We start from the raw sequence: 27,868 nt of genomic DNA, 5'->3' as shown, positions 1-27,868 counted from the left end.
TAGCGATCCTTTTCCTTGGTAGTCTCTGTGGAAAATAAAGAGTGCTTTAAACATTGCCCTTCTATCTATAGGTAGCCAGTGGAGCAATTGCAGAACTGGAGTCATGCGTTCTCTTGGGTGAAGGTGAAAAAGAAGCCTTGCGGCAGAATTTTGGATGAGTTGTGTTTTGCATATGATAAATGCAGGTTTGCCAAGTGATAGGCGTTTTAATTACAGTTCGGTGCTAACACTCAATATCATTAGGGAGGAGAATTCTAGCAGCTGTTGTATAGTTTGGTAAACAAATAACCGCCCTCAGTGACTTTAAGGTAGATCATTTAAAACAAATTCTTAAACCTTGATTATGTCTACCACGAGAGCCTCGTGGTAGCAGGAAATTAAAACACAAGCATGCTAGCTAAATTAGGTGAGTTAATACTCAAAGTCTCTTGAAACAGAATAACAACATAGCTACTCGGGAAATCAATAAACCTATTACATTTTAGGTGCTTACTTATTCCTGTGATGTTCCAGGAAGGTATTGTGCATGCTCATGAAGTTTTGTCTTAAGGAATGATTTGTAGCTGTAGTGTGCAAACACTACCCTACTTTGGCCCAATTAGGGAAGCCAATGGTGTCTGTTTGAAGGAAATCACCATATTAATTGGGAATATAATATTCTAGTGCAGATTTCGGTATGGGAGGTGAAAGAGGGACAAACCACAAAAAAGGTTCAGAGACCTTATTTAGAATGTTACAGCACTCATGTAGATCAAAGGTCATTCAGGCTTTGCATTCAGTCATCTGTCATAGGTCTCCATAGCTCTTTGTAGAAGGCTGAAGAAGAATCAAACAACAGAGGAAATGTTATTAGTTAATGTACTTCTTTTATATGCCTGCCTCCCTTGTCATTGGTAGGTTCCCTTCACCGCCTACACCCCTCCGTGGGCACTGATGCTTTCACATTTTCCAGTCATAACTCATTATTAGTGTTCTCTAAAAAGTGGGAATGCTAACAATTTTGCTACCCTTCCCCCAAAGGGGTTGGTGGACTCTTTCTTCTAATGAGATTGGCTCCATCAGGCCTGTTTTTCTCTGGGTCTCTGCTAGCCTCTTCATTTTTCCCCTGACTATTTTTCCGGATAGTTGTATTGAGAAGAGAGGCCAAGATTAGGAACAATGTTGAGAGGATGGCCGTCCCGAGGGTGAAAGGTTTGCTACTTGTGGGCTTAAGAGAATGTCTAAGTCCCGAGATGGATGGAGGAACAGATGTGGGTGGGGCTAGTGTGTTTGGATTCCAAGGTGCTGGCCAACATGTGTACATCATATGGGTGTAGGACTCAGGGACAGAATGCATGGAATGCAGTCTGCTCGGCAGGTGGCTTCTGTTTCTGTGGGAAGTGGATAGAGAATGCAGCAGGATGGGCAGATGGGTGCATGCTTCTCTAAAGTGGGTGTCCCCTGTTAGCTTAATAAACACTAGGAAGCAAGAGAATGTAAGCTTTTTGGGAAAACATCTCCCTAGTGAAGGACCATTTGCCTTGCTATATTTAGCACAGTTAATTGTTATGATATTGAGAGTCTTCGTTTTGCTTTTTGTAGCTCAGCACTGGGCTTTTCTTTGACAGTCATTGTTTACCGATGTTAAAGTCATGTCCCAGAACTCTGATCTTCTCCCTATATTGCCATGTGAATTCACAAGTTACTGAAAGGAAAATTGAAGTTTAGAACTGCTAAAATACTGAAGGTACTTAACTGGCGAAACCAAAACCAAGTCACTGTATTTTTATTTTCTTAGTTGTATAACTGAATGCATATTTTTAGATTCTGACTACAAATATTAAACTGGTCTCAGTCCAGCGTGAAAAAGGTAGGGAAAACATTAGTATAAACATAATTTAGTGACGACATCTCTTGATTGAGGCAACTTGATGATGAGTGAACTTATTACTTTCAAGGTGATGCGTACTTGTAGTTCCAGTACAGATAATTGCCAGCATTAGCAACAGACATGCAGGCATTAGCGGATAAATCAACAATTTGACACTTAAGGTCAGAGGCCAGGAGGTTCAACAACTGTTTTTTTGAAATATTCATTTATTGCATTATTTTGCAAGCATGGGTTCTTTATTTTTTATATGTCAGGTAAGGTATCTCTTTATCTGTTAGTCCAGTGGCACCTGCTAGTCTTTTAAGGTTTCATCAGCTCTCATGATCTTTTTGGTGTTTCATCTAAGCTTCCTGTTTTTCCTAAATTATGCTCATCCTCATTTTTGTACAGTGAGTTGATGGCTTAATGCTAATTTGGTGTCCACAGTGGGGTCAACTGGAGCACTAAACACAGTTGTGGGCCTTTGAGTGGCATTTAAATTTGAATATGTACATTTAGAGCCTTATTTAGTGTTTGGCAGATGTATACTCTGTCACAAATGAGATGAATATCACACTGCCTTATTACAAGTGCATTAGGATATAAATTGCTCTAGCAATAAACTGTATGGCATATCTTTAATGTTGTGAGTACCCGTCCGTGCAACTCTATATCAGGCCTTTATTCTCTTCCTGATCTTTTGTAAATGTTCTCTACTTAGAGAGGATGGCGTACGCATCCTCACAGCTCTAAATCAGGCCTTCAGTGTCTTCCTTATCTATTGTAAATGTTTGCCTCCTAGAATGGACTTGTGAGTACTGTTGATCAGCACTTGTTGTTCCAGTTCATTGGCAAAATTGATGTAACTTTTTTGATTGCCAAAAGACTGTTTTGTTACTTCTGTAGCTGTGGTCTTTGGCTTTCATAAACTTCTATTAAGAAAGAAAGAACAAAAGGTAAAGCCTCCAATGGAATTGGGCAAAACATTTTCAGGTGGCCGTGTAAGGGATCATTATTATTATAACATAATAAACCTGGTCATCCTTTGTTGGTACAGCATATTCAGACAAGGTAGCAACTATTACTTCATTGAAAGTTAGCAAAACCTTGGGCTCCACAGTTCAGGCAGTATTAACCAGTAGGTGCTTTGAGGCATCTTGCTTCATTACGGAATATTACTTGTGCATTAACAGTGCACTTGATTGCGTCATTTAGTTTGAAACAGGGCATTATATTAATTTCACCCTCTTCAGCTGGTGGAGAGTTACTAGGGATCATTCTAACCGTATTTGCTGTTGAATCACAAATTTATCTGGAGAATTAAGTGCATTGTTCACAGACTCAAAGTTTAAAGACGTTGGGATTAAAATTGGCAAATTGAAAGTCTCTTTATTTTTATTGAATCATAAAATATATATATAGACGATCAACGTAATCAGCTTTATGGTGAGAGAATTGGGATATCTCTAGAGCTCATGGGTTGCCGTTATTATTGTCGAGCACATAGTTCATTTCATCCAAATCTATTTGTAGTTTCCAGCCCATAATTAGTATAGGCTTTTTACAGCATGATTTGGATTTCCGGAAGGTAGGAATCAAGTCTGTAAGTATCACTACTTTTCAGATTATTTCCAAATAGTACTAGTAACCCTGGTTCGGTTTGTCCAAGATAGCTGAGATATATGGCAACACAAAGAAGTAGACACTCCTCTATTCCAGCAGATTAGTAGAGCGATCATCCAACAGATGTTGTTCTCCTGTCTTCCTGTCTAAATATAAAGGTGGAATGTTCACTGCAAGAGGCTACGGGGCAACGGACTTAGATGACAGCAGTTTAATCTGTATGTTTGCATATAATTTTGTCTGGACTTTGTTGGGAAAAGGCCATTTTAAGCATATGTTTTATTGATGTTGGTTATTGTTCTTGTATTTTTCTTTGTGCGTCTTCATATAAAAATTGTTAGTGCTTTGGGAAATGGGTCTATGTGAGGTGGCATTGGCACATGGTCTTGATTGACTGTGTATAATCCATGTCAAATTGAATGTATTTCTGCTTACCTGAGACACAGTGCTATTACATAGAAGTAATGTTTGTATTTTATCTGAACAATGTTGGTTTTATAAATGGTATTTTTGAAGTTATGCATATCTTAACTCAAGTGTGCAGCATTCAAGTCGTAGTTTTATGTATTCACAATTGTTTTCATTGTTTTAGCATCTTTCAACAGAAACCTCCTACAAGGCTCAGGTATCCTGCTTAAACAAGTCAACTTCAAAAGTTGAAGAAGAGCTGCACAAGTTAAAGTCTGAGAAAGCCTCTCTCCTCAATGAACTAAATTCAACGCGGGAGCTCTGCATAAAACTGGACTCCAGCAAAGAAGTGGTAAATCGTCAACTAACCTCCAAAGCTCAGGATGTGGAAAGGGTATGTCAAAGAATGGCACTTAACATGAGAAGTAAATGTAAAAGGGCCCTCTTCATCTTTCTAACTGCTGAGTTTAGCCCATGCAGGAGGGTACAATTTTAATAATAATCTTATGCTATCCTACAACTGAAGCCAACTGTATTTAAACACCATTTTCCTTGATTTGCAATATTGACTTGTGGCCATAAAAGAGCTAACTGATGGACAAAAACCTATAGTTAGGTGTTTTTGTTAATAAATGTTTAGTGGTAATCCAGGCACATAGTCTGCTGTAAGGAAGTTGCACAGCTGCTAGTAACGGAACTCTTAGTCAAACACAAGCCTATTAGTTTCATTCTCCTTCAGATGAATGGTACTGACATTGACCCATTCTTAAATAGAGGCAAGACATTTCTGTGATATTACCATATATCTACGTATTGTCATCATAAAATTGTATGCCAAAGCCAAGCAGTTTTAGAAGTGAGAAAAGTGGAGATACCACAAGCATGCTAGCTATCCCAGAAGAAAAGAAATTGAGTGAAATGTAATGGAAAAGAAGGCTTGGAACCAAGCATTTGGATGAAAAGAGGCACTGGTTGTTGAAGAATGACTTTCCGGGTGAAAGAATGGTGCACAATGTTGAAATAATCTCTAAGGTCAAGGAGGACTAACTGTTTTCTTTGACCTTATTTAATAATACTAGCGGCACAATCTCACAATCCCAGTAGAACTGTCGCTGTTCCTTGGCCAGGTCTGAAAACAGACCTCCATGTGGATTGCCTGAGATCTTCTGACACTTTCCTCCACAATAAAATTAAGTCCATTCAAGACATATTTGATATGCCTACCTGTTTGAGTCAGGACGATGTGCCAGACCCTACCCTAAAGAACACTCTAGAGAGGAAATACTTCTGGATTTCCCTCCTGTCTCTCTGGATACTTCACTTACCATCATGAAGGGTCTTAAGTCTGGGTCGCCTTCAGATCCATGCCCTGCGAAAATAGTAGCATCTGTCGCTGAGGTTCTGAATCCAGCTGTGAATCAAGTCCTGAACCTGTCCTTGTCAAAAGGAAAGGTTCCAGCAAGGTGGAAACAGGGTAAAATTCTCCCTCTACTGAAGAAACCCTCAGCTGACCCAGCAGTGGTAAGCAACTATAGGCCTATTACACTGTTTCCTTTATTTCGCTAAGGCGTTGGAGAAGTATGTGAATGTGGTTATCACTGACTTCATTGAGGCCACAAATGCTCTTCATCCTAGTCAATTGGGGTTCAGAGTAAATTATAGTACTGAAACGGCCTTACTGGAAGTCACAAAGTATCCAATCCACCCTTGATAGAGGAGGTAAGGCAGTATTGATACTGCTGGACCTTTCGGCGGCTTTTGATACCGTACCCCATGGACAACTCCTACAGAGACTCAGTGAATGTGGCTTTGGGGGCACGGTTCTCAGGTGGTTTTCTTCTTTCTTGGAAGGCCGTCAGCAATCTGTCTGGTCCCCACCTTTCTCAGTGGATATTCCATCACTGAATGTTGGAGTGCCTCAGGGCTGTTTTGAGTCCAACTTTATTTAATATTTATATGGCACCATTGGCACCCCTAGCGGAACAACACGGGGCAAATGTTATAACTAATGCCAATGATTCCCAACTGTTGTTCACGTACAAGAAGGACGAGCCGCTTAATGACAATTCAATACATCTATGCCTGACTAAAGTGTTTGACTGGTTTCGACAAAACCAACTGTCATGCAATTCTGCCAAAACTGTAATAATCTTCTTCGGACATACCCCTGGTGATGAATGGCAGAATTGGTGGCCCCAGGATCAGCCTCCAACCTCTAGTCCAGTCACCACTGTTAGAAATCTAGGAGTCATGCTTGACTCAGATCTTTCCATGAAGTCGCAGGTTCAATCTGTGGCTGGCATGTGTTTCAGACTCCTAAAAATGATGAGAAACTTCTTACCACTGCTGTCACTGTCCCATAGGAAGACTGTGGTCCAAGCCTTGATTATGTCAAGGCTGGATTATGCAAATGTGTTATAACTGGGCATCCCATATTATTTATTGGGCTGCCTACAGGTTGTTCAAAATGCGGCAGCCAGAGTGATTTCTCTGGTAGGGCCTAGGACTCACTTGACGACTCATTTGAAAACGTTACACTGGCTTTCAGTGAAAAATAGGATTGATTTTAAGTCTCTTGTACTGCCCTTTAAAGCTGTCCATAACAGTGGGGCTCAGTACATCAGAAAGAGAATTTTACCTTATACCCCAGCCAGGACTTTGAGATCATCGGCCCAACATTTGCTATTGGTGCCAAAATTCATCCGAACCAGGAAGGGGGGACGCTCCTTCCAGGTGGTAGTGGGAAGACTATGGAACACTTTGCCTCTTTCCCTCAGACAAGAACGAGAGCTTCTTAGTTTCAGGCACCAACTTAAGACCTGGCTGTTCCATCAGTAATGGGGACGTGTAGGATTTTGAGTGCATACTGTCTCTCTTTTCAAGGGGGACCTCTTAGCGCCGGGACACTCCTCGGAGTAGCCGTGCGCTTTACAAATACCCCATAACATTAACATTAACAGATGGGTGAGTAGCTACCTATCAACCAGTCTTTGCAATGTAAGTAGTTCTAACCCATCTCTCTCTCCTGTATTCACGTTACCTAAAAACAAGTATTGAGTGGTTACAAACACATTACAAAACAAGTAAATACCTTCAAATCAAAATAGGTGTTTATGTAAAACTATTTTCATTATTGAAGTGATTTAGTGAACTCCATTGTTTGTTTGACAAGAGATACACACCACATTTTACACAGTCGAAAAGATGCAAATGCAGCCTTCCTACTCAGTGCTTGGCCTCCAAGGCACCTGTAGCGTATTAGCATGCCTTATGTATCCTCATGGCTTACTCGCACCAAAGCATTACTTCCATTTTGGGCTGCAAGCTCCTCAGTTAGGTTAGGGCTAAGGCTGGTTTGTGGCCTTCCAGAGCCATGTCTCTACCTACATGTTTTGCCTCATATTTTCTGTAAATAGTATACATCGAATGGGTGCTCCAGCTGGCCTTCACCCCTAAGGATTTGTATAAGTTGGAATCTTAGATTGAAGGGGACTGAGACATAAGAGTGTGTGCAGGTTACGGTTGTCCTCTTCGTTCATAAGGCCCTTTGCTTTCCGCTGTGCTCCACATCATCCATCTTGTATCTCATGTACGACCATAGAAAGGCAACTCCTGGACAGCCACAGGAGCATATGCTTGACTGAAACAGAGCTCAGGTCGGGCCACACATGTACTCTGTCATCTTTTCAAATGTAATCTCTCTCCCCACAGATCTATTATGATTAAATAGGGATTAATTACCACAATATTTACTATGATGAATTGATATATTTGAAATAAAATTCATAATGTGTTGTGTTACGTACCAGACAATTGTTTGGTTCTGGTAGATGTTTTGGTGAAGTAAATAGAGTTTCTACTTTTACGACATGCAGTTGCAGAAAGAACTGGCTTCTACACATTCTGAAATAGAGCTCATCAGGAAACAGCTGGGAAGTGAACGAATCTCCTTGAAAAACCTGGAGTCCTTACTTGTTTCAAACCAGGAGAAGGAATTCCAGGCACAGGTGATTACCCAGGAACTGGATTCTGAAATCGAACACCTTAAAGGAAAATTGGCCCAATCGGAAAATAAATTGTGAGTAATGCAAAAGCCAAAACGGAATGTTATTAACACACTCTGCGTACATTGAATGTCATTAAGTAATTTTCCATGTTAGGATCAGCAATTGCAAATGTAAACTTGATTGAAGTGCCCTGTGGAAACAGTATGGAAATTGCTGATTTCAGTGAAAATAGAAATAGTCTAGTACACCAGAGTGCTCAATATCTATTGTATTAGGTCCCTTGGTAACAAGTTCTATAACTGAACATAATGGGCCCGATTCACAAAAGTAATCTGAGACAAAATCCTAACTTTACAACTTTCGGTATTCACAAAAGGCATTTAGTAGTAGTAAAGTTAGGATTCCTAACTTTACTACTACTAAATACCTTTTGTGAATACCGAAAGTCGTAAAGTTAGGATTTTTCTCAGTTTATTAGTAGTAAAGTTAGGAATCCTAACTTTACTATTTCTAAATGCCTTTTGTAAATACCGAAAGTCGTAAAGTTTGGATTTTGTCTCAGATTACTTTTGTGAATCGAGCCCATTGTTAGCACTTACTACTGCATTTTAGTACTGTATAGCTTAATTTTTATAAATTACATAATATTTAAGACTGAAACACAACATGCTTACTGTTTAAAGAACATTTTGCATCCCTACTTCAAAAACGAATGTATGAAACTCCAATTGTGCTTACAGATGTCAATTTTTGACAGGCTTTTAATAATGAATGGGCTTTTTTTTATTAACACCATGCACTAATACAAAAAATCTCAATTCACAATGAAGGTGTTTTTATGCTTCTTAACAAAAGATTTCATAGTAAATTTGCTTGTAATGTTTGTATATGCATTATATTTTCACAGACACTGGTTTATAACAAACGCAGATTCCCTTCAGTTTTTCAGTAGCTACTCTGGTATTTCTTAAACCGTGCTCGTAGCTATGTAGAAAACGCTGCAGTATAACTTGATACATAATTATACTCATTTATTTGACAGAAATATTTTTATAAATTCAACAGCATATTGATCATTGTGATTAATGAACAAAGTAGTCACATTTTCCTAATCTCAGATTTGATCAGGCAGGAAAATTGAAAATATAAAATTACTTTCTCCTATGGCCAGCCTCAATTACAAGCTTATTGGTCCCTCCGGATCTTTCCTTTTATCCCTGTAATCATTTCCACCAGTTTGACTGGCACCTAATGTGACATACCACTTCCTAAACTTAAATCCTTTTATAGATACTTCTTAGGCACATTTGTTGTAAGCAGGGGCGGCTGGTGGCATTTGAAAGTGGTGAGCCGTAAATACTGCACTGTAGCGAGGGAGAGTAGCAAGCGAGCCGGAACCACCTACAGGGAAATTTTTTGAAAAAAGAGTGGGCAAATGGTGCATTTTCAAGCAAATTTGAGAAAGAGGTGGCTTGGGGAACACATCTCTGGGAGTAGCCAGACACGTCTCTTTGCACTTGCACAGATGCATCACTTTCCCTGCATTCACATAGGCACACTATTCACCCTGCACTCATAGACCCATTACTCACCCTTCCCTGACACATCACTAAGCCTGCATTCACCCATCCACATAACTCACCCTGGACTCACACAGGCACACTGCTCAACCTGCACTCACACAGACATAACTCACCCTTCACTGCACTGCACTCAAAGATGCACACTGTTTCGCTCTCCCTACACTCACAAAAGTAGACTGCTCACCCTGCACTCAGAAGGGCATACCACTCATCCAGTGTATTCACACTACTCAACTCAACCCTCACTCATGAGGGCATACAGCTCATCCAGTGTTGTACTCATAGTCATACAGCTACACAACATAACCGTCTAATTCATAATACACATTTAAGAAAAGATAACTGTATTATTATAAAGGACTGGGGTGATCAAAAACAATTAACTGCAGTTACTTTTTCTACTCGAGATTTTTGTATGTATTATACCTCTTATCTCTTTCCAACGCAGTCCCTTACTATGGGGAACACTCCTAGCACCGAACAGACGACTAAAGTAGGGCCCCTGTGGAGGTGCGCATGAGCTTTCGTATCAAGCAGTGCGTTCACGTGTACAGCAACAATCTTAACACAGGTTTAAAAAACAAACACGACAATACATTGCATTGAAATTGCAATAATCTAGTTTCCTCACATCCAGAATTAAAATATAAACAGCACAAACATACCCTGTCACACCCCACGAGATGGAATACACTACACAAACATATAGCAATTGAAAAGAGGGCAAACTAAAGCACAGGGACAGCACAGATTACAAAGCAGTGAGTAGATGAGTCCATCGCTCTCTGATGGTAAAAATAGACTTATGCTTCTCATTTTACACATCAATCCAGTAAATGCAACATGTGTTTCAAGCCACTCCAAATGATATCATGCACAATCCCAGAAGAAGCAACCAACGAGAATCACTATGAGCAACCACACCCTCGTGTGATGTGTCATAAAATAGAGTGAAAATGTATGGGACTAAACGACAAATCAGTTTCACAACCATGGCTGGGCACAGAAGGTGCATTGTGAGCAATGAGATTAGAGCCACTAAATTCTAATTCCCTTACATTAAAGATACATTTAAACGTGAGATTATGGGTCACAGTCTCACACAATAAACATATTTTGAAATGTACTGATACCCAAAAGGGTCATGTTCGCGCTATATAAAACTCAATAACTAAATAAAATGCCGACTGTTCCCCAGCACACCAATAGAAGCACCAGGCTGATGATAACTCCAGCCCACACATAAATATGACACATTTTACTACTTTACTATCCAGACCACATCGTGTGCTCCTGTGCAATCATTTTAGCCCACTTTGCCTTAGTTCCATTGTGCAACAACATTGTCAGTGTTTGTAAATTGTAAAAAATAACATATCATGCGTCTTATTGAAAGCGGGACATTTGCATCAATGGGACAGTCCTGTGTCACTTGACATGTGTTACAGTGCAGAAACATATGCAGTCAGTCAGGCAAGAATGAAAGCACATTCCAGAAAACGGCGGCGAGTTGGATAAAGATGTAAAGTAAATTGTCTCGTGTTATTACCACTCCCAAGGTACCACAGTCAACAGGTATTTCAGCTGAACTTGTGTAGTTTCAAATAAAGAAAAGAACACAAGACACCGCAGGGTGACATTTAAGCTTATACATTGCGGTACAAAAGGGGGTGGTGATGGACGGAGCATCAGAACCAATCAAACACTCACACCCAGTCAACAGATCTGGGTTTGATCCATCACCGTTCTTTAGCCCACTCTGCCACCCCAGTTCAGACATGGCCATATGCAAATCAGTCTGACCCTGTGCCTCATGGGAACAGTCCAGCCCGAACTGCCAAGCCATGCCTTCCCTGGACCGGAAACAAGCTTCCTAGGACCGGTTTCTGGCATTTCAGCCGTCTTCAGCCAGGCTTGCTTGAATCCAGTGGCAAAGTGAGCAAGGGACTCACGTCTGAGCATACCCTGCCAATTTATGGCGAACAAAGCGGTACAAAAGGGGGTGGTGATGGACGGAGCATCAGAACCAATCAAACACTCACACCCAGTCAACAGATCTGGGTTTGATCCATCACCGTTTAAGCTTATACATTAGCGCTTCTTTACCGCGATGGTAACGGTTTACTGGGCAGACGGTCTAATGTGGCCACCCTCAGAGAACTCCACGTAGGAGCCAAGCACATACGTTATCTGGAGGGCTGCACGGCAGTGTGCACCCTTCTGCCCTCACGACCCCAACCCTCGGGGCCCCAGAGTCCCACATCCCACTGACCCTCGCGATCCCCAGCTCACGAGGAAAGGCAGCCTGCCCGTCTCACTCTTCAGTCTTTGATGCACATAATGAGCCGAGCCCCAGTGCAGTGGTATTCGTGTAGGACAGTTGCGGCTCGCAATATGTGCGGAAAGGGGTCGCGGGGGGGTTGTGCAGGGGGGTCATGCGAGGGTGGGGGGCCAGGGGGGAGTTTAAAAATAAAGTTTTTTTTAAAAAGTGAAAACTTACCTGACCGCCGCCGGGTCCGCGCCGCATCTGCTGTGTGTTCCTGTGCCGGGCTCTGCCGCCGTGTTGGCGCCTTCGTGAGTGGCTGGTGCACCGTGCAACCCCTCTCAACCAATCCAGACGCTGCTCCAGCAGCGCCAGGATTGGCTAGAGCACGGACTGTCTCTGCCCATAGGAGACCGGGGGCTGCGGCCACTGGCCAGTGACAGCCCTCGCCCTCGCTCCCTCCTAATGCAGGGCACTGCAGGCTATACTACTGCGCATGTTCGGGCTGGTCAGAAAAATTATCAGCCAAAACCAAAGCATGCGCACTGGGCCTGCCCTGCTGCTGTCACTCAGTGAAATGAAGTCAACGACAAACCCAACCTTCCAGTGCTGCCCCAACCCCTTCAGCGACGCGTCCTCCTGACTGACTCGGATTTCGAGTCGGAACGTGCCTGGCTGTGAAGTTAATCTTCCTCCGTGGCCATGTGGTTAGTGGGGCAACGCCCCTGGTTGTAAGTGAAGGTACAAACCAACAAAGGTGAAATACAACAAGACCTACCCTATGAACAAGTTTATAAAAATTTCTTAAGTAGTGAGCAGGTACTCAATCTATGTAGTGCCTGCCTGACTCTACGTCACTGGTGTGCTTACCACATGTATCATAAAAACATTGTGTCAAATGGTGCTATAAAAACCTTACTAGTGATTAGTTCTTGTTCAAGATAAGTAGAGAAAGTAAAAAAGGTGTGATAGGACGACAGCGCCTCACGGAAGCAGCCCCAACGAGGTATGCGTAGACTGGTACTCGCCTACTACCTCCTATTGTCATCATCGGTCGCTGCCGCCCAAACAGAAATAGTAAAGGTGGAACAGAAATGTGTAGTATACTGCACTCAAACTCTACGTGATGGTCCTAATGACTCCTATCTTATCAGGCAACCTATGTGTTGCGGTGGTGTGAGCTAATCTGCAAAAACAGGAAGTGTCGACCCAGATTTGGTGAGTTGAGCCTGATCAGGACTCGAGTCACTCAGAAGTAAAACCGAGCAGCATAACACTAGCTATATGGTGCTTTATTCTCAGCTGTGTCGCTTGCTCATTTAAAAACCAACATGTTTCGTTGCCGTATTACTTTACCGGCAACTTCATCAGGGCTTGGGTCGACTGGTCTCTCTGCGAACGCTAATGTGTACCAGCGATATCTTTAAATCAGCACCCTCGAGGTGCTGTGTAGCGGCATACCTGCACCTCCATCATGTAAGTGTCTTGGGTATTTGTATACCGGCCCTTTTGGCTGTTAAAACCAGAGCTGCGGAACTTTGTTTCTCGTCAGTCTGAGCCTCGGGTCGTAACTCGCCCTCGATCCGACCCGAGGCTCAGACTGACGAGAAACAAAGTTCCGCAGCTCTGGTTTTAACAGCCAAAAGGGCCGGTATACAAATACCCAAGACACTTACATGATGGAGGTGCAGGTATGCCGCTACACAGCACCTCGAGGGTGCTGATTTAAAGATATCGCTGGTACACATTAGCGTTCGCAGAGAGACCAGTCGACCCAAGCCCTGATGAAGTTGCCGGTAAAGTAATACGGCAACGAAACATGTTGGTTTTTAAATGAGCAAGCGACACAGCTGAGAATAAAGCACCATATAGCTAGTGTTATGCTGCTCGGTTTTACTTCTGAGTGACTCGAGTCCTGATCAGGCTCAACTCACCAAATCTGGGTCGACACTTCCTGTTTTTGCAGATTAGCTCACACCACCGCAACACATAGGTTGCCTGATAAGATAGGAGTCATTAGGACCATCACGTAGAGTTTGAGTGCAGTATACTACACATTTCTGTTCCACCTTTACTATTTCTGTTTGGGCGGCAGCGACCGATGATGACAATAGGAGGTAGTAGGCGAGTACCAGTCTACGCATACCTCGTTGGGGCTGCTTCCGTGAGGCGCTGTCGTCCTATCACACCTTTTTTACTTTCTCTACTTATCTTGAACAAGAACTAATCACTAGTAAGGTTTTTATAGCACCATTTGACACAATGTTTTTATGATACATGTGGTAAGCACACCAGTGACGTAGAGTCAGGCAGGCACTACATAGATTGAGTACCTGCTCACTACTTAAGAAATTTTTATAAACTTGTTCATAGGGTAGGTCTTGTTGTATTTCAGGATTGTGAGTGGGGGGCCACCTACCCTGTTAGCCCCCTAGGCTCCCTTGTTGTGTAAACAAACCAACAAAGGCCCAGGTTCAAATCTAGAGTATACAGTTAAAGGCATAAATCACCTAAGGCAAATTTTGCTAAGATAAATTCCACAACTATCATCCTACAATGATCTGTAGCAAAACTCATTATATCCTTTAATGAGCAAACAGATAAATCATGTTCTGACTTAAACATCAGCATCAAACAAAAGAATTGCTTTTTGACACTTTCACTACATGTGTTAGAAATGTATCTATTTATAACTTGGACAGAGGAGGGAGTGTTTAATGTTGTTTAAAATGGCTATTTTCCAAACTTAGTGTAAAGATATGGATTTTATTAAAGACATATAAGGTCAGATTACGTGCATTACTATTTCATGACTACTATCCTAACAGCAAAATAGAATATAAATGGCAAGACTATTCGAATAAAAATTCCTGAAAACACGCTCACGTTTCTAGAATGCTGACTTTTTATGCTGTTAAAACTCCATATAAACATTCATCAACAATTACTCCTCATAATTCTTAAGAATGAACTCTTTAAACAAATATTCCAACAATAAAAAAAGTAAACCTTGTCGTTATCATGCTGCAGGAATGATCTTCTGTGGATCCTTAGTAATTGAATATTAAATCTTTATTCCATCACATTCTCCACAAACGTGCTCACAAAACAACAACAATATGTTTTTAATAACACTGGAAAATACTTGCACTTAGAAGCAAAACAAGCCTATATCCTATTGATATGTCTAAGCAAATCGAAATATCAGGGTGGGCAACTTTCAGAGGGATAATTTGAGATTCCATTTATTCAAACAAATCCCAGTCTTAATGTCATAAGCTGAGAAATTCATCACTTTTATGTTTGGGGCAGATATTCACTTTATTTGCAGGTTTGAAGCCTCAGGATAGTCCTCTATGAGACATGTACAATATGTTTAGAATAGAAAGGTGGAAGACTAATCAGCTGACCTGAGAATTTTCTCCAACCTTTCATCACAAACGTTTCTTTCGACTGAATAGTTCCAGTAACAGAATGTGCTCTAAAGGCAGGCACATCAGTACCCTCATCAATTGACCAAGCAAACCCACATTTAAACAGATGGTGTCCACACTGACTTAAATGGCTTCACATATAATAGCAACAATTGATCCATCCATGAGGTCTCAAACTTTTCTTATCTTGATCCAAAATCCATTCACACATTCTCGTCCTGCTCCAGTCTTCAATTGTACAATTTGCGCACCAGCCTAGAAAAGAGAAATGCCAACAGATTCAGTGTTAACGGATCCTACTATAATTCAATTTCAAAAACATGTTTACTTCTAACTTCCACTCACTGACACACCTCAAATAACTCTAATTTCCTCCTGTTGGAAACCGGGCAACCGGGTTAGCAGTCACCAGGTTCCCAGCACGGTAGCTTGGCTCGAGCGGTTGGGGGTCAGGCACCGTGTTAAGCGTACGTCACACCCTCACAATAACCATGCGTTCATCCGTTCCAAAAACGACACTACACCGTAAAAATTATGGAAGTCAAGATGAAAATATATATGTCTTTATCTTATTTTCTCTTAGTTGCAGGTTTCATAACATAAATACAATACAATAGGATTTTCCTTTAAAAGAGCAGGTCAAATAAACAATGCTACTTTGGGATTTCAATAAATAGGTTCAGGTCCTCATTAAGCAAAGAATAAATAGATGTGCAATAAATACAGACGGCAAATAAATACAGTCAGACAATAAATACAGTGCAAGAATAAATTAGTGGTAGACAATAAATAAAGCATCCTCAATAAATAAGGAAAAGCAATCAATGACAGTTACAGATCAGATCACTTTCATGAGGTAACTTGGTCTTACTTTGCCCATACACAGCTTGTGGTCATTTGGGTGGCATGGGGGTGTCCCACCTTGATTGGTCAAGGCTGGGGCCTAAGCTGAGGCAGAATGAGGATAACCTAATGGTCTGGCCCTCCAAACTACACAGCCCCTCACAGTTGTCACTGCACCAGTCTTAGTTCACCCCTGGCACTCCCAGGCTGGTTCTAACACCCCTCTAGCCCCTAGAATGGTCTTTTAGGGCTCCACGGGGCCTCAGACGCCCCCTCTACCACTTACTGCCCTTTTCACGATGATCGGCTCCGCTCGGCGCCGTGTCGACCTCGTGAGGCGGCTCCGGATCGATGTCGCTGGGCGGCCTCGACTCGATGTCGCTGGGCGGTCTCGACTCGATGTCGCTGGGCGGTCTCGACTCGATGTCGCTGGACGGTCTCGACTCGATGTCGCTGGGCGGTCTCGACTCGATGTCGCTGGGCGGTCTTGACTCGATGTCGCTGGGCGGCCTCGATGTCACCTTCCGGCGTCGCAGAGACACGGTCTCCCCGCTTCCGGGTGTCTCCGGAGTGCGATCTCCACTCCCGACCTCCGGCGCGCTTCACCTCAGTTTCTGGCGTCTCCGGTGGGCGGACTTCACTTCCCCCGTCGACGCCTCACCTCGACCTCAGGTAACTCCTTACTCGACCTCCGGCGCCTCTCCACGACCTCCGTCGGCGCCCTCACCTCGACCTCGGGTGACTCCCTACTCGACCTACGGTGCCTCTCCACGACCTCCGTCGGCGCCCTCACTCGACCTCTGGCGGCTCCGGGTACGACGTCTGCTTTCTGTCAGCGCCGCTTCTTTACCTCCGGCCCCAGGTCTCCAGGCTTCTCGACGTCAGGACTCCAGGAGGACACCACTGAACAGGTCAGGAACTTGCTGTTCTTCCTCTTTAAGGCCTGTTTCAAATGTTCAGTTCCTTAAGATGGTTCTTCTGGTCTTGGTCCCACACAGGGCTTTAGGCTGGGCTTGGTCAGTAGGGACTAGCATCAAGGGTGGGTTTCTGGACCCCACTCCAAGCACTGGTTTCCACCCCTGCTGCCTTACTCCGACCTCCTTCTATCTCACTCCTCTCTCCTCTCCAGTCAGTTGCCAACTGCCACTCTAAGATGGCCTCCCAACATTCTAAACTGCCTCCCACTGTCACAGGGTTCTAGAATGTTACAGAAGGTTCTAGAAACCTCCAGTGGGTTCTGGTGATGTCACAGGTGACAATGGGTGGCCACCATTTTGTGGCTCAGGCCCTCAGACAGAAGTTCCAGGGGTAGGGAAAATGGCTCCCTGACCCTGCATCAACACTAAAAAGTCTGGTGGTTCCCAAAAAGGAAAAATTATAACAGGGTTTGAGGCAGAAGTGGAACAAAATAAATAATGATGAGGAGGGACCACCCAAAGGGCTGACAGGTCTAACACGCGTCCCCCCCAGCTGAAAGTGGGGAGAGCTACCCAACCCCTTGGGAGTTCTCATCACTAAGGCGGAAATACCTTGAGAGACCGTCTGCATTGGCGTGGTCCACCCCAGGCCGATGTTCCACCTGAAAGTCCATTCCCTGTAGGGAAATAGACCACCTTAGCAACATGGGATTCTCCCCCTTCATCTGCATCAGCCACCGAAGGGGTCTGTGGTCGGTCTGAACTAGGAAGTGCGAGCCAAACAGGTATGGCCGCAACTTCTTCAGAGCCCATACCACTGCAAAGGCTTCACGCTCTATTGCACTCCACTTCTGTTCCCTGGGAAGTAGTCTCCCGGATAGGAAGACCACGGGTTGATCCAGACCCTCTTCATTGAGTTGCGATAACACTGCCCCAATGCCATGTTCCGATGCATCCGTCTGGACAATGAACTCCTTGGAAAAGTCTGGGGCCCTTAAGACCGGGGCCTCGCACATGGCTTGCTTCAGTTTCACAAAGGCCTGCTGACAAGCCTCCGTCCAGACTACCCGTCGAGGTTTCTTCTTGGACGTAAGCTCCGTGAGGGGGGGCCACAATGGTACCATACCCCTTCACGAAGCGGCGGTAATATCCGGTGAGGCCCAGAAAAGCTCGGACCTCAGTCTGAGTCTTGGGGGGTTCCCATGCCATGATGGCCTCGATTTTCGCCTGGAGGGGTTGCACCGCTCCCCTACCCACCAAGTGTCCAAGGTACACTACCGACCCCTGCCCGATCTGGCATTTACTGGCCTTAATCGTTAGGGCCTGGAGAACAGTTTGCAGGTGACGCAAGTGATCCTCCCAGCTGTTACTGAAGACGGCAATGTCGTCCAGATAAGCAGCAGAGAAACTCTCCATTCCGGCGAGGATCTGGTTCACCAGACGCTGAAACGTGGCAGGTGCGTTCTTGAGCCCAAAGGGCATCACGCAGAACTGGTAGTGGCCCTTGGGCGTGGAGAAGGCTGACCTTTCCTTAGCTCCATCAGTCAGAGAGATCTGCCAGTACCCGGAAGTAAGGTCAAAGGTACTTAGATATTGGGCAGCTCCCAGCCGGTCAATCAGTTCATCCGCCCTTGGAATCGGATGAGCATCAGTCTTGGTTACTGAGTTCAGTCCCCGGTAGTCCACACAGAACCTCAGTTCCGGTTGGGCACCCGGTGGTACAGCTTTTGGTACTAATACCACCGGACTAGACCAGGGGCTGCTGGAAGGTTCAATCACTCCTAGCTCCAGCATCTTAGTGACTTCACTGTGAATGCTGGCCTTCACCTTGTCTGTCATCCGGTAGATCTTCGACTTCACAGGTGGGCTGTCTCCTGTGTCCACGTCATGGACGCACAGGTGAGTCCTACCCGGAACAAGGGAGAACAACGAAGAGTACTGCCCCAGGACCTGGCGGCAGTCCTCCTGCTGTTCAGGAGTTAGGGACGGAGAGAGAATCATTCCCTCCACCAACCCATCCTTCTCTTGAGACGCAAATAAGTCGGGGAGAGGCTCGCTTTCCACGTCCTCTGCTCCGTCAGTCACCATCAGCAATATGACTTCGGGCCTCTCATGGTGGGGTTTGAGGCGGTTGGCATGCAGGACCCGTATCGGGTGGCGAGGGGTCTTCAGATCCACCAAGTAGGTAGCCTTACCCTTCTTCTCCAACACCTCAAAGGGTCCTGACCAGCGATCCTGGAGGGCGCTAAGCTCTCCTGGTTCGATCACCCACACCTTCTGGCCAGGCTCCAATTCCATCGGGTGAGCATTGTGGTCATACCACGCCTTCATCACTGCTTGGCTGGCTTCCAAGTTGTCAGAAGCTTGCTTCCACAACTTAGCCATTTGGCTCCGGAAGGCCAGCATGTAGCTCACCACGTCCTGGGGAAGCTTTCTGGGAGTTCTTTCCCATCCGTCCCTCACCAGGCTGAGAGGTCCACGCACAGGGTGCCCATACAAAAGCTCGAAGGGGCTGAAGCCCACTCCCTTCTGGGGCACTTCCCTGTAAGAAAACAAAAGACAGGGTAGGAGGACGTCCCATTTCCTCCGCAGGCTTTCAGGCAGACTTCTGATCATGCCTTTCAAGGTTTTGTTGAACCTCTCCACCAGACCATTGGTCTGGGGATGGTAAGGGGTGGTGAACCGGTAGGTCACTCCACACTCCTTCCACATGGCCCGCATATATGCTGACATGAAGTTGGTCCCCCTGTCGGACACAACTTCCTTGGGAAAACCCACTCGGGTAAAGATTCCCATCAGGGCCCTAGCCACAACAGGTGCCGTAATGGTCCTCAGAGGTATAGCCTCTGGGTACCGTGTGGCATGATCCACCAGAACCAGGATAAACCTGTGACCAGCTGTAGTAGGCGGATCCAATGGACCCACAATGTCGATGCCCACCCTTTCAAAGGGGGTGCTAACGACAGGAAGTTGTTCCAGGGGAGCTTTCAGCTTCACCCCTGTTTTCCCACTGGCTTGACAAGACACACACGTCCGGCAGTAGGTGTCGGACGACACTTTCATTTGAGGCCAATAAAAGTGCGGGACAAGCCGGGCAAAGGTCTTGTCTTGCCCCAGGTGTCCTGCCAAGGGGATTTCATGAGCCAATTCCAGGAGGAAGGCTCGATAACGTTGAGGGACAACCAAGGCCCGTGACGATCCGTGCATGGGTGCCTCGGGTTCACTGTAGAGGAGGCCATCCTCCCAGTAAATATTATAGTTCCCCTCAACGTTCCCTGCTGCCTGGGCTTCGGCCTGTCGCCTCAGTCCCTCAAGGGTAGGACACTCCCTCTGGCCCTTGCAGAATTCCTCCCTGGTCGGCCCTCCCTCCACGTGCCACTCGGCCGGGATGGGTAGGTTCTCCAGTTCGGTAACATCCCCCTCCGCGGACTCCTGGTCCACCACCTCCGGTGGCCTATCCGTCACACGGGGCGCGGATGCCGAGGCAGGCTCCTCCTGTCCTCGGTTCTTCCCTTGGTCGGCAGCCGGCGGTGCCTTTGTTCCAGGCTCCCGCCTAAATGAACTCCCCCTCCGGGTAGTCGCAGACCCTGTGCTGACACAGGCCCAGTCAGGTGTACCCAGCATCTCAGCATGAGTCCGGTATTCCACCTCCTTCCAAGCATTATGCTCCATGTCATTCCCCAGCAGACAATCGACTGGCACGACAGGGCTTACGGCAACTCGAAGCAACCCTGCAACCCCTTCCCATTCAAATGGAACCTCGGCCACCGGATAGTGGCCCATTCTGCCGTCAGCCATCGCGGCAGGTTGGAGTACATTGGGAATCACCTGCTCTGGAGACACCAGTTGGCTACGTACCATAGTCATACTGGCTCCTGTGTCTCTCAGAGCCTCCCCTCTTTGGCCGTTGATGGTGACCCACTGCCCTCACTTTGTGGTATTTGCGGGCACCTGGATCTTAGGAACCATCTCCCGTTCTCCCAGGGACACTAACGTGACACCCGCCCACTCCCTTCCCTTATCTAAAGGCATCTCCTCCCCGAGCACTACACTAGCTACTCCGGGGGCATTTCCTCCGATGGGAGGGGGTGGTCTTTTCAGGCACTTCACATCTCCCTTATAGTGTCCGACACCACCGCACTCGAAGCAATGGACAACCCTTGGCTGCTGACTCTGGCCAGGATTAGGGTTTCTGGGTGGGTTAGCCCTAGGGGTGAATCCCGTTCCCTTCCCTTGGAAACTATTTTGGGGGCCTTTAGAGAACTCCGTTTTCTTTTCTCCTCCCTCTTTCTTCTGGGGGGCGCCCTGTCCGGTCTTTTGAGAGTCCCCTCCAGTCCCCCTTGTGGACATCCGGGTACTAGCCCAAATGTCCGCCTCCTCAGCAAGCTTCCGGGGTTTGGTCAGCTTGCTATCCACCAGGTGTTGACGCAGTTCGGGGAAACATTTTTCGAGCAGGTGTTCCTTCAACATCAAATCAAACAACCCCTCGTAGTCCCTCACCTCGCTGCCCTGTATCCAACCCTCTAATGCCTTCTTTGCATAGTCCAGGAAATCCACCCAATTCTGTGTGCCCAGTTTGTGGCTACCCCGGAACTTCTGTCTGTACTTCTCGGGTGTTAGTCCAAACTTCCTCACGAGCGCCACTTTCATGGTGGGGTAGTGGGTCTGCTCATCCTGCTCTAGGGCCAATAATGTATCCCTGCCAGCTGGAGGCATGTATTTGTACAATCCCCCTCCCCAATATTTCTCTGGAACCCCATAGACTCTTAAAGAGACCTCATAGGCCACTAGCCACTTGGCGATGTCATCTCCCGCACTATAGCTGGCTACTATGTCTTTTGGCAAATAAGGTTTGGGTCCCCTGGTGATTTCTCTTTCTTCGCTGCCACCATTAGGAACAGTGTGTGCCCCGACCCGTAGGATCTGGAGATCTATCTCCCTGAGCCTCAACTCGTGAGCCATCCTCCGTTCCTCCTTTTCTTTCTCCAGGTTCGCCAACTCCCATGTGAGCTGTCTTTTCTCCCTCCGGTCAGTTAATACTGCCTCTGATAAGCCGCCACTAGAGACACTGCTGCCCTTCCTTGAAAGTGTTCTGGGCCCCTCTAATAGGTTCCCCACCTCAGGTTGGTACAAACCAGCCCCCTCGCTGTCAGGCTCTCCATCCCTGTCCTCCTTCTCAACCTTACTTTCTCGTCGTGCCTCCCACCAAGCCCTCAAGCTGGTCTGGAGCTCACCCTTCTTTGCACCTTGGGGACAAAACACCCCCTCTCGCTGACAAAACTCTCTGAGTTGGGCCACAGTGTAAGTTTCCACATCCTCCAACACAAACTCCATTTTGCCCACTCAGGATAGAAGACAGTTGCTTACAGAAGCTATGCAGGGGGGTACCTTTTGTAATACCTCCTCCCACCACCAGAAGTAAATTTGGAAAAAACAAAACTCAAAATTAGGAAGTCCGATTGGAGAAAACTCCCGGTGTAGGCCTATGGACTACCCAAAGTTATTGTCGAGTAGACGCAAGCACAGCTCTATCCCACCACTGAACACCAATTTTATGTTGGAAACCGGGCAACCGGGTTAGCAGTCACCAGGTTCCCAGCACAGTGGTAGCTTGGCTCGAGCGGTTGGGGGTCAGGCACCGTGTTAAGCGTACATCACACCCTCACAATAACCATGCGTTCATCCGTTCCAAAAACGACACTACACCGTAAAAATTATGGAAGTCAAGATGAAAATATATATGTCTTTATCTTATTTTCTCTTAGTTGCAGGTTTCATAACATAAATACAATACAATAGGATTTTCCTTTAAAAGAGCAGGTCAAATAAACAATGCTACTTTGGGATTTCAATAAATAGGTTCAGGTCCTCATTAAGCAAAGAATAAATAGATGTGCAATAAATACAGACGGCAAATAAATACAGTCAGACAATAAATACAGTGCAAGAATAAATTAGTGGTAGACAATAAATAAAGCATCCTCAATAAATAAGGAAAAGCAATCAATGACAGTTACAGATCAGATCACTTTCATGAGGTAACTTGGTCTCACTTTGCCCATACACAGCTTGTGGTCATTTGGGTGGCATGGGGGTGTCCCACCTAGATTGGTCAAGGCTGGGGCCTAAGCTGAGGCAGAATGAGGATAACCTAATGGTCTGGCCCTCCAAACTACATAGCCCCTCACAGTTGTCACTGCACCAGTCTTAGTTCACCCCAGGCTGGTTCTAACACCCCTCTAGCCCCTAGAATAGTCTTTTAGGGTTCCACGGGGCCTCAGACGCCCCCTCTACCACTTACTGCCCTTTTCACGATGATCGGCTCCGCTCGGCGCCGTGTCGACGCCGTGAGGCGGCTCCGGATCGATGTCGCTGGGCGGCCTCGACTCGATGTCGCTGGGCGGTCTAGACTCGATGTCGCTGGGCGGTCTCGACTCGATGTCGCTGGACGGTCTCGACTCGATGTCGCTGGGCGGTCTCGACTCGATGTCGCTGGGCGGTCTCGACTCGATGTCGCTGGGCGGTCTTGACTCGATGTCGCTGGGCGGCCTCGATGTCACCTTCCGGCGTCGCAGGGACACGGTCTCCCCGCTTCCGGGTGTCTCCGGAGTGTGATCTCCACTCCCGACCTCCGGCGCGCTTCACCTCAGTTTCTGGCGTCTCCGGTGGGCGGACTTCACTTCCCCCGTCGACGCCTCACCTCGACCTCAGGTAACTCCTTACTCGACCTCCGGCGCCTCTCCACGACCTCCGTCGGCGCCCTCACCTCGACCTCGGGTGACTCCCTACTCGACCTACGGTGCCTCTCCACGACCACCGTCGGCGCCCTCACTCGACCTCTGGCGGCTCCGGGTACGACGTCTGCTTTCTGTCAGCGCCACTTCTTTACCTCCGGCCCGAGGTCTCCAGGCTTCTCGACGTCAGGACTCCAGGAGGACACCACTGAACAGGTCAGGAACTTGCAGTTCTTCCTCTTTAAGGCCTGTTTCAAATGTTCAGTTCCTTAAGATGGTTCTTCTGGTCTTGGTCCCACACAGGGCTTTAGGCTGGGCTTGGTCAGTAGGGACTAGCATCAAGGGTGGGTTTCTGGACCCCACTCCAAGCACTGGTTTCCCCCCCCCGCGGCCTTACTCCGACCTCCTTCTATCTCACTCCTCTCTCCTCTCCAGTCAGTTGCCAACTGCCACTCTAAGATGGCCTCCCAACATTCTAAACTGCCTCCCACTGTCACAGGGTTCTAGAATGTTACAGAAGGTTCTAGAAACCTCCAGTGGGTTCTGGTGATGTCACAGGTGACAATGGGTGGCCACCATTTTGTGGCTCAGGCCCTCAGACAGAAGTTCCAGGGGTAGGGAAAATGGCTCCCTGACCCTGCATCAACACTAAAAAGTCTGGTGGTTCCCAAAAAGGAAAAATTATAACAGGGATGAGGCAAAAGTGGGACAAAATAAATAATGATGAGGAGGGACCACCCAAAGGGCTGACAGGTCTAACACCTCCGCAGTCATTAAACCTGTCACATACTCTGCCCTGGCTGCAAGCAGGTGATTCAGACAATAATGCCAACATTATTTTGCTAGGTCTCCCACTGTTTTTGATCTATCCCCTTTTAACCAATAAATACACTATACTGTACAACCACTGTCCATGTTGAAAGATTCTAACCACCTTGAACCTTTCACTAAACTCCTGTTCTGCTTAGAACTCCAAACTGGCATATATCTTTGTGAGAAGTTGGCCTGGTTTATGCTGTCCACTAATTAAAGTGGACACACTGTACCAGTCCAACCAACCCTTATGGTGATTTAAGAGGTCAAAAATAACCTTAGAAAGCTATCCAAGTGGTAGCTGTGGAGAGTAGCCTTCAGGCTTAGTCGTGAAGGAATGTTTAGCAGCTTGTTTTACCAGAATGCAACCTTATAGTATTGGTAAATGAAAGGAAAACCACACAGTAGTTATACAAATATGTATTTATTGATATAATACTCTCTAATTACAACACAGTATCTTCTAAACAAAGATACTCACAAAGCACCACAATACTGTAGTACAGAAACAATAGTAAATAACACAAATACACAGTGGGATCCAGGGGGACACCAAACCATATACTAAAATAGTGGTATAAGAACCACGACTTGAGTCAAGACAGTGTCTAGAGGATGTAGAATCACTGGGACCCCAAGGTGAGTCAGTAGGATCCCCAGGGAGGAAGGGTGCAGTGTGGGAACACGACCACGTGCGCCGCACAATTCTATGGGAGAGTCGCGGTTGAAGTTTTAAAGTTTAAGGACCCTCTAAGTGGACTTCGAAGAAACCCAGTGGAACGTTGGAGGTTGGAGAGCCACCCCACCCGGGTATACTGTAGTACCAGAGTTTCCTATCCCAGGGAAGCCGGGTGCATAGGTAGGAAGTGGCGTCAGAAACCACCATCAATCTCTATGGAGGACTTCGAAGAAGAGCCACACTGGGAAGAAGAAAAGTGTCCGTTGGAATCCAAAGGTGTATTCTTGGTGAAGAGTACCTAAAAGCAGAGGGGACGGAGTCTGAGTCACTCAGGAGTGACCAGGGGCTCCGTAGAAAAAAGCCCACCGATGTCGGGTGCTTCAAGTGTGTTGAGGGAGTTCTTGACTCTGCAGCCACAGTTACCAGGAGACGTTGAGGATGACCAGGAGCCGGATACGAGCGGTCCCATGAAGGATGTCGAGTGCTGAGGGTTCAGTGTTCAGCTGGAGTACCAACAAGCCTTGGCAGCGGCAACCCACGAAGAAGGTCAAGAAAGGTTATGGTTCAGACCAGCAAGGTCCAGGAGACTCACCAAACACAGGGGAGTCAGGGCAAGCCTGGAGCAATCAGGGGAGCCCAAGAAAGGCTGTGTTGACCCTCAAGAGGACCCACAGGCTGGAGACACAGGAGTCGCGAGGGAACCCCGAGCAGTTTCACAAAGCAGAAGCCCACAGAAACCGGTGCGTGGAGGCCAGAGTTCTTTGTAGTAAATGGTGCCAGAGGTTGGGGCTACTAGGAGCCCAGTGCACTTTTTGGGGAAACTCCAACAAGCATATGCACTTGCAAAAATACACGGTGCACAGGGGTACGGGTATTGCAGCTACCACGAGGGATTCTGACCTCAAACTTGGTAAGAGGGCAGCTTGGACCTCGAGGGACTTGGAAACTCACTTTGTGTGTTGCTGGAGCCTTCGGAACCGTAGGAGCTCAGGAGCAGCAGACCGGTCAATCGTGATGTGGTGCCTGCGGTTGTAGGGGAGTGACTCCTTCACTTCAAGGGAGATATCTCCAGTTGTCCTTGATGCTCCACAGGTCCTGCACGGAGCCTGTATGGTGCACGGTCACAGACGATGCTTCAGACTGAGAGGGAGATGAAGTCAGGCCCAAACGAAGTCCAGCTAAGTCCAGTGTGTCCAGAAGGTCGAAGTTCAGGGGTTTCTGGTTCAGAATCTTGTCCACATCCAATCTGGGGTCCTACAGCCGAGTAAGCCCTTTTGTACCCGCGGTTGGACAGATTCAGGGGAGGGTCTGAATAGTGGGGAGGTTACTCCCATGTCCTTTGTCCAGTTTCGTGCCAGAGCAGGAGCCAATGGCTCCCAGGACTGGTTTGAACTGGACTATGCACAGAGACACCAAATGTACCCCTCATGCAGACTTTCGGTCACTGGCAAGCGCCTCCACCCAGGCCTAATACACTAAATCCTGTCTGGGAGGTGGTCACACCTCCCTGTGACAGGATGCCTATTGTTCTGCCTTCCCCTCGAGCTTGGCTCAGCAGCAGGAGGGCATAAATGTGTCTCTGGTCTGTAGCAACCCTTTTGGGCTGCCCAGGACTAGGAGGCTGGTACCGGGAACACCAGGGACATCACAAAGCTCATTTCTGAGGGGTGGAATCATACCTCACACACTGTTTACCAGTGTGGGCGTATGATTCCACATAACCATCTTACACAGGCTGCAATGGCAGACATGTAGTTCCATTTTGCATGACCTCTCATGGGTGGCATAATACAAGCTTCAGCCCATGGGAGCCACTGGGGTTCCTATGCCCTAGGCACATGGGTACCATTTATAGGGACTAACAAGGGTACCCCAGTATCCAATCTGGAGTGTACCTAAGTACATGTCATACCAGTTTAGCGAGAAAGTAGATAGACTGGGGTCCTGATTAGCAGGATCCCTGTCAGACTAGTAAAAAACAGTATCACATGAAGCAAAGAAATGGGGTAACTATAAGAAGCAGATCCTACTTTCCTACAATCTTCCCTTAAAGTACTTTCAAAATGATGTGACGTTTCATAAGGTAATCCCAACCCACATTGAGGGAGAAAAACTGAGAGACAATTTACTGTGGATGTTCTTCCTCTGCTGTACCTATATTATAAAGAGTATCCTTTAAAAGATGCATGGACCCTCACCCACAGAAGTGGCATGCTTTATTATCAGGCAGTGATCCAAGTTGGATGGGCGCCGCAACACCCAATGGGCACCTCCCCAGGAGTCTCATTGTTGGCGATCTTTTACTTTCCCTACTCCCAATGTAGTTATGATGAGTGAGTACAAGCTGTGAGAAGTGGGTATATTGATTAAAATTGCCTACAGTTGATCCACGTCCACCGTCTTTATTTTCGAAGGGACGATCTATGGCAAGGTTAAAAATATAGTTTGGACCAACTGAACATAAGTTATTCTTTGGTCCAATTAGGGGTCAACATTTTTTGTCCCTCACTGCCCAATGAGTCAATGGAGTTTCATCAGGACCTTCATATGCCACCCTACTATACTTTTAATTGTTACTCTGTCACTGATTAACCTGGTTGGATTAGGTCTTCAACTAACACGAATGGGTGCGAGACCTTAAAAAACAAGCATTTGCAATGCAATAGGTCTCGCATTTACGCGAGTTTAAGCTATTGGCATTGTAAATGAGAATGC

General features: G+C 46.3%; 1 protein-coding gene across 5 annotated transcripts in view; it reads left to right on the top strand.

Moving 5' to 3' along the window:
- Positions 1 to 27,868, top strand: part of TSGA10 (testis specific 10) — a 505,694-nt gene that overhangs the window by 344,706 nt on the left and 133,120 nt on the right. For all 5 annotated transcript variants that reach the window (XM_085622835.1, XM_085622834.1, XM_085622832.1 and 2 more), the window contains 2 exons: positions 4,065 to 4,274; positions 7,756 to 7,958. In XM_085622835.1, coding sequence (XP_085478961.1) covers positions 4,065 to 4,274; positions 7,756 to 7,958 — 413 coding nt within the window. The remainder of the gene's footprint in view (positions 1 to 4,064; positions 4,275 to 7,755; positions 7,959 to 27,868) is intronic.

This window comes from Triturus cristatus, chromosome 8 (assembly GCF_964204655.1).
Source record: "Triturus cristatus chromosome 8, aTriCri1.1, whole genome shotgun sequence".
NCBI lineage: Eukaryota > Metazoa > Chordata > Amphibia > Caudata > Salamandridae > Triturus > Triturus cristatus.
The sequence above is the reverse complement of the archived record's forward strand: the minus strand, read 5'-3'. Positions and strand labels throughout refer to the sequence as shown.